The 12,402-nt window shown below is 42.3% G+C and overlaps 1 protein-coding gene across 1 annotated transcript in view; it reads right to left on the bottom strand.

Annotated features, from left to right (window-relative positions):
• The window catches only part of LOC144673569 (glutathione hydrolase 5 proenzyme-like), a 72,393-nt gene extending 60,248 nt beyond the window's left edge, over positions 1-12,145 (bottom strand). Inside the window, exon 1 of the mRNA XM_078535323.1 lies at positions 11,596-12,145. Coding sequence (XP_078391449.1) covers positions 11,596-11,762 — 167 coding nt within the window. The 5' untranslated portion in view covers positions 11,763-12,145. The remainder of the gene's footprint in view (positions 1-11,595) is intronic.
• Positions 12,146-12,402: the final 257 nt, after the last annotated feature.

Here is a 12,402-nt window from a genome sequence, read left to right as displayed (position 1 = left end):
CATGATCATTTGTGCCAATCCTGAGTTACCTCCACTGTAATTTCACCCAGCCACCATTCGAAAAGAACATGACTATCTTACATTTACTCTCATTCTGAACAAATTTAAACCAAAGACTTTGGGTCCTGCTGTACCTAAAGTCAGTATTTTTGATGTTTCATAGCAATTTTACTTTTCCCCATACTGAAATCAGCACTGTGTTTTCTATGGCCTGGTATTTCCCAGGAATGTTCACCCAAACACATGCACAATTGCACCACAAAGCCAACTACCCACGTAGGAAAGCAAGGAAATTCGGGTGCAAGTGTGCTGTGCATGGACTCATGGTACACCCAAATTTCCTTAATCTTTTACAGTCATTCAGCATGATCTTTGCTCAGATGTACCATAACTCATTATTACGGTAGCTCACCCCCTCCACCTTGGTATGGAGAGGTACATGTGAATTGTTTGTGAATACACTGTTCAAAATGGCTGTAAGCTTAGGTCCAACATTCTAGGCACAGGAGGAGGCAAATCATATTTCTGGTGTGTTGAGGCAATTTTGTTCTCATAGGGCAGAATCTTTCAGTCAGCGTGCGGGGTTGGCCCAACACGCTGACGCGTAAAATGATGCGCGGTGACATCAGGCATGCGTGCCGACGTCATTGCTCTCAGTAGCGATGTTTTGGTTGGCAGGCGCGTGCCTGAGTCAGCTGTGCACCCGCCAATATGTAAACGGCCTATTAGGCCATTAAGAAATTAATTGAAGTAATTGTTAACGCTGCCCGTCCTACCTTACGGTTGGTGGGCAGGCGAAAAGGCCAAGTGGCCTTCACATTTTTTAGGAACCCTCATCCACGAGCAGGATGAGGTTTCCTAAAGCTTTCATTTAATAAATACATTTTTTTTTCAATAAGCGAGCAGTGATCGGCTCCCACTGAGCCCACCTGCCATATGAAAAATTCTGCCCATAGAGATCTATGCTGCATTTACTGATTTTTTTTTCTGCTGGCATCAGAATGAGCTACATGAAAAAATTGAGAAGATTGCACGACTGCACTTTCTTAAATGCACATAAAGGATCATAATGAAGAAGCAATTTCATACTTGAAGAAGCAATATATGGTGTGAGCTGAGCTTTGTTTGGACCTTGATTGTTAATTTTTACATGTATTGACATAAAATTTCATCAATTGAAAAATGAGCACAGATATTATGCAAAAACATTAGAAATAGGAGCAGGAGTGGACCATAAGCCCCTTTGAGACTGCTTAGTTATACAATACAATCATGGCAGATCTTGCTTCAACTCTACTTTCCCGCCACTCCCCATATCCTTTGACTCCTTGAGAAACTAAAAATCAGTCTATCTCAACCGTAAATATATTCAACAATGGAGCACGTGCAACCCTCTGGGATAGAGGCTCCCAAAGATTCACAACACTTTTGAGTGAAGTAATTTCTCCTTCTCTCAGTCCTGAATGATCAACCCCTTATCCTGACACCATGCCCTCATGTTCTAGATTCCCCAACCTTGTCAAACTCCTTCAGGATACTGTAAGTTTCAATGAGATAACCTGTCATTCTTCTCAACTGAAAAGAGTATTGGCCCAATTTACTCAACCTCTCCCCAAGAACAAATCTTGTGAACCTTGACTGTACTGCCCGCAAGGTAGGTGAATCATTCCTTAGATATGGAGCTCAAAACTGCGCACAGTACTCCAAAGACTTTGGTCTCACAAAAGTCCTGTACAATTGTAGCAAGACTTTCTTATTCTTGTCCTCTAAGCCCCTTGCAACAAAAGCCAACATGCCATTTGCCTTCCTCCTTACTTGCTGTACCTGCATGCTAACTTTGTGTTAGTTTAAAACTACACCAAGTCCCTCTGAACAATATCAATTAGAAGTTTCAAGCTTTTCTATTCCTACTACCAAGTGAATAGCCTCACGCTTCCCCACATTACATTCCATCTGCCACCATGTTGCTCACTCACTTAATCTGGCTATACCACTTTGCAACCTTTTTGTATCCTCCTCACAGTTTACATTCCCACCTAGTTACATATCATAAGCAAACCTAGATGCAGTACTCTGTCTTTTCATCTAACTCATTAAGATAGACTGTGTGGAAGAATAAAATACATCTACAGGTCAACTAAGGGTTAAACAGTTAGCACCATAGTGGACTACTACAGCACAGTTCCCTCTCTAGTTAGCACCATAGTGGAATACTACAGCACAGTTCCCTCTTTTGTTCTAGCAGGCACACCTGCAGCTGCCAGCTAATTGAGCAGGAAAGGAAAAAAGGAGTATCTTAAACAAGCTTCCTAGAAACCTTGAGACAAGGCTAGGATGTCTGCCCCCAACACAAAGAGACAGGATCAAGCAATGGTCATCTGTTCTCTACAGTGTACACCCCCTAGCACTAAAGATAAGGTCAAGCATGGTTATCTATTCTCTGTCTCACTTTTTATTACTACATGAGCTTCCCCCAATATCCTGTATAGTCATAAACTTAGAACAGACTAATTATGTGACAATGATTCTCAATGTAATTGATCATTGAAAGTTAGACAGTCTTATCACCTTCAAGCTCTTTGATATGTACAACTTCTACTATAAATATGTGTGTGCTCTGATGTTTCCTCAGAGTGTCAGCTAGCTACCTTGTATGCTACTGGGCTCTCCATGATATCACGATTAATAAAGGCTTCCGAGACAAACCTCCTGGGTCTGAGTGTTCACTCCGATTTCCGCGACAAATTGGCGACGAAGGTGGGATCCGACTGAAGTCCAGTAACCTCTTAAATTGGAGAGGTGATTGAAATCCTGGGCCGTCGGATCTCTAAAAAAGAACCCTCGCAGAGAAAGGGAGGAATAACTCTCCTAAGTTAGGGAGAGTATGAACTGCATCCTAGTTGAAAGGGGATTGCAGTTAATTAGCGTCCCAGCTGAGAGGGGGACTGCGAGTAAAAGGATAGCTACCGACCAAAGAGACTTAAGTGACCCAAAGAATCGGAGGAGTTGTTAAGGAACTCTTAAACACCGGTGAGCGCATAGGGTAGGAAACGCGCCGCACTGTTAATTGTGTTTTCTTTTCAGAAAAATGGGAGGTCGCAACAGCAGAGCGGGCTCTGCCACTCCCCCCGCTTCGCAAAGTACTAAGAACAAACCGAAACCGGCGAAACCGGAGCTTAAATCAGGAACTTTGAAGATGGGCAAGAAAACGGAATGAAAAATGGATGGAGGAAAAAAAAAGTAGTAGTAGTATACCCAGGGGTTCGAGTCCCCTGGAGATGAAAAGTAAGTAATTTCTGTGTTTTTTCTGTATATTATTAAGTAAAAATGAGAAATATGGCATCAAAAAAACCCCAGGTTCCCACATGAAGGGAATCCCAAATGCTTATATGTATGTCCATTACAGTCCTGAAATTGTCCAATATGTTTCTGATTGGGTGAAATGGACTCAAGGTAAAGAAGAGAGCTTCCCGCCAGCTGGAACTTTTAAACGGGGCAAATTGAGCGCTTATAATATGTTTTAAGGGAGGTAGATAGTCCGCTACTGAATTTTCTGTAACTTAAAAAAAAATTGATCTAAGTTACAAGAGCTGTTTGTGCTGAAGAGAGAGAGAGAGAGAGAGAGAAAGGGTACCGCTAGGGGGTTAATGAGCAATTTACAAGCAGCAGCAGAGAAAATGTGAGCTTTCATCAATTTGAAGGTCCCTATAGGTGGAGCCTTCAAGATCCCTTTATTTCCCCCCACTGCTACTCGAAGCTTCGTTTAGAGTTAAGTTCAATATTATAGGAGCATACCTTTATCTATGTGTTTGTTTGTGTGCAATGAAGCATTTGTATGTGAGCTTTAATGTGTTTTCTTCCCTGAGTTGTCTTTTGTGTGTGTAGTTAAGCACTTTAGAGTCAAAAGCCCCATATTAGATTAAAGGAAAAGTTTATTCAAATATTCCAAAGTTTTGAGTATAAGGTTTGAGTTGAGATTTCTGGCAAAAATCATAATTTGAAGGTAGTGTAAAGATAAAACAGGGCTTGCCTTTGTTTGAGATGAACCAACCCTTGTACCACCCCCTCGCAGACTAGTAGGGAATAACCCTCATCATCAGCTTCCAAGATGATTGGGATTAATACATACGAGTTCATATTCTAAAATTCTGAGAAAAAGAAATTACTTGAAATTCAGAAGGATTCTAGGAAAACGAAAAGACGTAAACACAAGGTCTAGATGGTTCCAATGGATAAAAAGGGGTTTCTTAAGAAGAGATGAATTAAATATTAAAGGAAATCTGCTTTCCAAGAGCACTGGAATTTGAATTTGGGACAATCTTGAGATGTAAAGTGCAGTGTAATTTAACAGGTTACTTTTGAATCACTAGGATGCCATCTAAGATAAAGAATGTGTTGATAAACATACGGAAATTATAACTTGGATACAAATCGTTACACATGAAAAAGAAGTTGTTTTAATTTTGATAGTGTAAATTACAGTTCTTACAAAGTTTAAAAATTTGAGGTTTGGTTCTTGATAAAGTTCTCAAAAGGGAATTTTCATTTTAAAAGGTCTGACAACAATTGGCACTAATTCAAATGCTGCAAGCTTCTGTGTTTGTAAGTCTGTTCCCAAAATATGAAGCTAAGCTCAAGACCTTGGCAAAGTTTGGCAGAAATCCAATTTTTGGCCGAGTTAATGAATCTGGGATAATTCTAAAAGAAAAGGGTCAGACATAATTTATTGGGTTACTTTTAAGACAATAAAATCTTTGAGAAGAAGAAAAGGAAGCAAAACTTGTCAATACCTGATTTCTGTTTTTAAAGCTGTTATGAGAATATTTTAAAGTCTCTCCAGGCAACCTGAACAAGATAAGATGGTAGCTGTTGCAAGTGTAATATGGTATGAGGCAAGTAGGAGAATGAATCAGGGAAAGAGGACATAATGTACAAACTGTTTTAAGGGAAATGAATTTGATAATCTGGCCATCAACTGAGGCATTGGAACCACACAGGGGAGATAAGCAAAGATCTAGAGACAGAGATCCCCGTTGAAATGGAATAGTTAATATGGCCTAAGGAGTGAGGAAACATTTTAAACAATCAAGACAATAGAGAAACTGAACTCAAGAGAACCTTAGGATGATCATGGTCAGGAAAGAAAACTTAGAGGTAAAGGGAAAGCTGGAAAAAGGCTAAATAGATGTATTACTGACTATATTAATGTGCCTGCAAGCTACAAAAAGTAAAACCACAGGATTAACACCTTGATGACAGGCAGAGTTAAGCAGCTCCCAGAGAGAACCATCACTGGAAGTGAAAATACTGAGCCATTGAAAGATAGGATAAGAAGGTGCATTGTAGAGTTGTTTAAGGAATTGAGGTCTGACATGAGACAGTAGCAGGAGGGAGTAAACTGGAAGGAGTTTACCCAAATGGATTCAGATCAGGGAACTCATTTCACAGGGAGAGACATTAAAGAAGTGTGTAATCTTATGGAGATTAAACAGAAATTCCATATTCCTTACCACCCCCAGAGTCCAGGGATGGTGGAAAGGATGAACTGAACTTAAAAAAAAACATCAATCAAGAGACAGGGAACAGCCCAATGTTCTAATGCGCTGTGGGCTACCCCAAGCAGTACCGACAGGTTCACCCCATTTGAAATGATAACAGGAAGGGCCATGCAATTACCTGAAGGTATTATAGTAGGAGATGTAGGGCCACAGAAAGGAAAATACAGCACAATGTGTGGGAATTAAGTAGGCAATTACATGAGTGGAGAGAGGAAGTCAGAGACCGACAGGTGATTAAGGATATGGAAACAGGCAAATCAAAAGAGCAACAATGGACCATACCAGGTAATTATGACAGGTGATACATGTGCACTTGTAGATATGAGAACGGGAAGTAAATGGAGGCATTACACACAGTTAAAGATACATGACAATTGACCAAGCGGTAACCCGGAGAGCAGGAGCCGATGTTAATGTCTCCACAGATCTACGATCCTGGTCGTGGGCCTATCAGTACTGGCAACAAGGTCGGGGATCATCACTGCTCATCCCGCACCGCAGGAGGAACTTTGGTACAGCACGGACAGTGCCGAATGCGACACGCAACGGGGAATGATAAATGTAACAGTAGGAGAACAAGTGCTTTCAAATTGTAGTAAGGGTTTGCTTCAGATCGAGCATGGGAGGTCCGCCACTACCCAGCCACCTCCCACCTCTACTTTCACAGTCTGAGTAGAGATAATTGAAGCCCCTCAAACCACACCGACTGATCCATCTTGTCTGACTATGCATCCAGGACCGACGAATGGATTGGTACTGGTTAATCAGAAGTTTTGTATGATAATGTACACCATGAGCTGGTACCCGTGGTCTTGAATGTATCCGGTGTCGTTCTGCCCCAATGGTGCTCAACCCATACCCAAGCACTCTATACGGCTCTGACGCGCCAATTGATGACTGAAGCAGTTCAGTTCAGTGGCGAGATGTGATCAGGCTTGGGAGGGAACCGCATTAAGCGCAGCCTGATAAATGATGCCACTATGCTATTCAATATAGGGACATCATTGGTTAATCCAAGGTCTGGCTACTGTGCTCGAAAGTCATGCGGGGACTATCAATAAATTAATTGAAATAGGGAAAAATATTTCAGACAAAGCGAGCAGAAATGATGTTTGCAACACCTATGGATCTTGGGCACTGGAACAAGCCCGAGAAAATTTAAGACAGACTAAAGAAGGGGTAGTCCCTTCATGGGTAACTAATGAGCATCTATTGAATCTCTCACGACACAAGAATCATGACTTGACCGGTTGCCAGCTCAGGGGTTTAACACGTGTATGTAGAATGAATGTTGAATGTATAGTGAATAGTAATATGCTAATAGGCATTGTATTAGTAATACCTGTCATACCTATGTCAATGACGTAACCCAGGCAAGACGCCCACAGTGACTGCTGGTACGGGGACCCCAGCCATGGGGCCCATTTGTACACCTACAAATGGACTTTATACAAATGCCTAAATGTATGGAATATAATTATGTTTTAGTTCAAGTATGTTTGTTCTCGCGATGGGTGGAGGCGTATCCCACCCGACGAAATGATGCTGTTATTGTTCATTTTACTGCTAAAGTGATAAAGGAACTGTAGAAGGACTTACAATGCAACCATCACCTTTCCTGCCCATACCACCCCCAGTCTACTGGGGCGGTGGAAAGACAAAATGGTATTCTGAAAAACAAACTAAATTATGTGAAGAAACTGGTTTGAAATGGCCTGAAGCTCTACCCTTGGCGCTCATGGCTATGCACTCTCACCCTAACTGTACCACCTCCCTCTCTCCTTATGAAGTTGTAATGGGATGTCCTGTGCGCCTCACAGTGACCCCACCCTTGTCTGCTAGGGAAATGGACATCCACGCTATGGATGAGGGAATGATTACATACTGTATAGTGCTCACTAATTCTCTCAAGAGCTTGCATATACAGGTAGTAGAAGCTCAGAAAAAGCCCACCATTGAAGACTGCCATCAATACCAGCCCGGGGACCTAGTCCTAGTAAAGACCTTCAGGAGAAAGAGCTGTTTGGAACCTCGATGGGAAGGGCCTTTCCAACTCCTGCTCACCACCCATATGGCCGTAAACGTTGAAGGACGCCCTTGTGGATCCACACATCGCACGTCAAGCGGATGCTGACCTCAGACGGAAGTGCTTGTGCAAGAACTTTAACTGAGCTGTCAGAATGCTGACTGTGATTTGGATCCTGTCCTGCGTGGTCCATGCAGGGGCATGGAATACCAATTCCGCGGTTCAACGAATGCAGGCCATAGCCTCACAAGTTAATCGGACTAAATGATGGATTTGTACTGATTTTCCTCTATGCAAAACAGCAGCTGAATTGCATGAGAGGGTGGAAAGGACCCTACCTTGTGCTGCTAACAACTCGAACGGCCCTGAAGATTAAAGGGAAGGAAGACTGGGTCCACGCCACTCGCTGTAAAAGACATTGCCCGGCAACAGTATAGCAGCTGTTACCAAGTGATCTAACTTGTATCATGTATTGAAATGGAAAGTTTGAGTAATTTTTATAAAAAAGATTCTTGGTGGTCTGTAATACTAGGTTGGTTCTCCGGTTGGGGAAGTTGGCTGCTGTATGTTTTAATTGGGTTAGTTTTAATAGTTGTTATAGGGTGTTGTGCATGTGCTACTTTGAGGATTTGCTGTGTCCAGTGTGTTAATGGAGCTATGAATGGAATCACCACTGGGTTAGGAGGAGCTCCAATTGTTCCTCAGTTGACACGCACTGGCCCCAGCGAAACCCACTGGTGGGGAGAAAAGGTTTACCCTGCCAGGGATCGGCCTTTCCCTTATGGTTATGAGCCCCCTTATGATGATGAAGATACTATTCCTCATTGATATTAATCTGAAAGGTTAACAAGGAGGGATTGTGGAAGAATAAAATACATCTACAGGTCAACTAAGGGTTAGCACCATAGTGGAATACTACAGCACAGTTCCCTCTTTTGTTCTAGCAGGCACACCTGCAGCTGCCAGCTAATTGAGCAGGAAAGGAAAAAAGGAGTATCTTAAACAAGCTTCCTAGAAACCTTGAGACAAGGCTAGGATGTCTGCCCCCAACACAAAGAGACAGGATCAAGCAATGGTCATCTGTTCTCTACAGTGTACACCCCCTAGCACTAAAGATAAGGTCAAGCATGGTTATCTATTCTCTGTTTCACTTTTTATTACTACATGAGCTTCCCCCAATATCCTGTATAGTCATAAACTTAGAACAGACTAATTATGTGACAATGATTCTCAATGTAATTGATCATTGAAAGTTAGACAGTCTTATCACCTTCAAGCTCTTTGATATGTACAACTTCTACTATAAATATGTGTGTGCTCTGATGCTTCCTCAGAGTGTCAGCTAGCTACCTTGTATGCTACTGGGCTCTCCATGATATCACGATTAATAAAGGCTTCCGAGTCAAACCTCCTGGGTCTGAGTGTTCACTCCGATTTCCGTGACAGACTGTAAATAGCAGCACTGGTCCTTGCTACACTCCAATAGTCAAAGTGTGCCAACTTGAAATTGTCCCATTTATCCCTACCCTTTGCTCCCTGTACATCAACAAATTCTCTATCCATGCTAATAGATTACCCCAGTTCCATGAGCTCTTATCTTGCATATTAGCCTTTTATGTGGTGCCTTGATGAATGACTTTAGGAAATCTAAGTATACTGTATCTACTAGTTCCCTTTTATCTACCCTACTAGCTTTGTCCTCAAAAACTGTAATAAATTTGTCAAATGAGATTTCCCTTTCATGAAACCATGTTGACTTTGTTGAATCATACTATGCTATTTAAGTGCATTTTCAAGGCTTCCTTAATAATAGACTGAAATATTTTCCCGACAACTGATGTCAGGCTAACTTGCCTGCAGTTCCTCATTTTCTCTCTCCCTCCTTTCTTGAATTGTGGTATTGCATTTACTAATGTCCAATCTACTGGGACCATTCCCGAATTGAAGAAATTTTGTAACATCAAACCAGCACATACGTTATCTCTGCAGCTGCCTCTTTTAGAACCCTAGGATGTTGGACATCAGGTCCTGGGATTTATCAGCCTTTAGTCCTTTAAGTTTCTTTTATGCTGATATTAATTACCTTAAGTTCCTCACCGGTATTAGCCCCTTTGTTACCCTCTACTTCTGGTATGTAATTTGAATCTTCTACAGTGAAGACAGACACAAAATATTTGTTCAACGTCCCTGCTATTTCCTCATTCCCCATGATAATTTCTCCAGCCTCTGTCTCTAATGCTATTATTATTATCTTAGCTATTCTCCTCCTTATTATACATTTGTTAAAATTCTTACAATCTGTTTGTATATTTCTGGCTAGTTTACTTTCATATTCTACTTTTCTTCTTTTTAGTCAGCCTTTTTGTTGCCCTTTGGGAATGTTTTAGAAATCAACAATCCTAAGGCTTTCTACTATTCTTTGGAACATTTTAAACCTCGTCTTTTAATCTAATCTTGTCCTTAGACAAGACATGGATGGAGCTTTCTCACTGGGTCATTGTTTATTAATGGAATGTATTTTTGTTGAATATTTTGAACTGTTTCTTTAATTGTTTCCCACTGTTTACTTACCACCGTACCTTTTAACCCATTTACCCAATCAACCTCAGTCAACCTTCCCCTCATACCTCTATAATTCGCTTTGTGTAGAATTTCAGCAAAACTTGCTGATTACCCAGCCACAGGAAATTCTGGATATATATGTTTGAATGTTTTGTCATGGCATTAGACCCTGTTACATTACAAAGAGATACGCTTCACAATGTGCTTAAATGATCATTCAATGGCTTCAACTTTCATTTACACAATGTCAATTATGGCAAAGGGGGACATAAAGAAGGAAGATGGTATATGCTATCCATATGGGGATCAGCTGTCAGTCAAAAGACTGGGTTTTAAGACCCAATTCCGAGACTTGAGTACAAATTCCAGCCCGACACTCCCAGTGCAGTACTTTAGGAATCCTGCACAATTGCCAAGGTAGATTTTTCTTGGATGAGGTTATCTGGTCACGTTGCTGATTGTGATATCTTGCTCTGAACACATTGGCTGCTGGACTTCCCATGTTACAATAGTGACTGCACTTCAGAAGCGCTGGTTAACTGAAAAGCGTTCCTGACATTCTAAAAGGCACAATGTAACTGCACGATTTCCTGCCTTCAAGTCCAAGCTCCCTGGAGAAAGGATTCTAACTGTTCTTGTACACCCGTCTGGAAACGCCAGATAAATGAACTCTTCACAATGCACTCAGTTTGTCCTCGTATGTAGTAATTCAAAAATTGGAAAGTGGGTTTATTACGGAGGGACCGCCTGGAATCCTCCTTCCCGCACAGCAATACCCCAATCCCACACATTCCCTCAACATCCAAACTCCCCCCCGCCCCCAACCACCAATGTACCAACTCAGAGCTCACCACCAATCCTCAATAGCATCAATTGGCAATGCTGAGAGCCCCTCAACATGAGGCAGGACCTCAGAGACCAAACTGATGTATAATATGTGAAATCGCAAGTAAACAAGCTTTTTAAAATATTTCTGTAATGGATTTAAAGTTTTGGGGGCATTCCGGGATCCATACAATTAGTCACTCTATTAGAATTTTCTGAAGTTCTTTAAAGTTTGGTTAGGTTCCAATTAATGTCAGAGGGGGTTTGGATTCTGGCTGTGTAATAGTGAGCGGGTTCTGGACTCTTGCTGTGTAACAGTGAGCTGGGGTCTGGAGTCTTGCTGTGTAACAGTGAGCTGGGGTCTGGAGTCTTGCTGTGTAACAGTGAGCTGGGGTCTGGAGTCTTGCTGTGTAACAGTGAGCTGGGGTCTGGAGTCTTGCTGTGTAACAGTGAGCTGGGGTCTGGAGTCTTGCTGTGTAACAGTGAGCTGGGGTCTGGAATCTTGCTGTGTAACAGTGAGCTGGGGTCTGGAGTCTTGCTGTGTAACAGTGAGCTGGAGTCTTGCTGTGTAACAGTGAGCTGGAGTCTGGAGTCTTGCTGCGTATTTACAGTGAAAGCTCTTACCTGCCGATTTCCGAGCATTCCTTGGAGTCCGCCGCCACTGCAGCTTGAGAGTACAAGTTGCTACCTTTGCACCGCGGCTTCCCCAAGAACAGTAACAGAATCACGACGGTGAGCAGCACAGCCACGAAAAGTACAACAAAACAGCAGCAGCTCCTCCTGTTCTTCATCCTCCTGACCCGAATCCCCACTCCGACAGACTGGATTGCAAGTGATCACCGCAGGTCGCTCTCTCGGCTCTTTACGTTTGCCTCAGTGACTGAGCCTTTCTCCCTCTTCCGTTTCTGGCTCCTTCTGTCGTTGTGTTTGTTTCTGTCAGCCAATTTCTATGTGTTTCTCTCACTCTCTCCTTGTTATGTGTCTCTCTTTCACTTTATTTCTGTCTCTGCCCTGTGTCTTTCCCTCTCGCCCCTATATTCCTCGCCTCCAGTTAGTGGGCGGGGGAGGGGGATTTTCCTTCCGTTGCCAGTTCCTGGTACAGACTTTGCATTTCTTGCAAGTCTGTAATTGCACGAAGCTGTTGAAAGTATTTAAACCAACCGTGTTAACAATTCAAACCTTTCGGAGCTGAATACCACCTTCCCCCACTGGGCTGGTTATGACATAAATTGGGGGTTTAATCAAGGGGTTTCCTGTCTCTTTAATTTATTAATGTTCACTCGAAAAGTGAGCAAGCTCCCTCATTCAGTCATCTTCCTCATCTCCCCTGGTTTCCTGGAATTATTTTCACTCTCCCTCAATCTCCTGTCTTAAATGCACTCGGCTCCAAAACTCTGATACCCGTGTCCTAACTCGCACAAAGCTTTGTTC

The sequence above is a fragment of the Cetorhinus maximus genome, unplaced genomic scaffold (genome assembly GCF_964194155.1).
Source record: "Cetorhinus maximus unplaced genomic scaffold, sCetMax3.hap1.1 HAP1_SCAFFOLD_386, whole genome shotgun sequence".
Taxonomy (NCBI): Eukaryota; Metazoa; Chordata; class Chondrichthyes; order Lamniformes; family Cetorhinidae; genus Cetorhinus; species Cetorhinus maximus.
The sequence above is the reverse complement of the archived record's forward strand: the minus strand, read 5'-3'. Positions and strand labels throughout refer to the sequence as shown.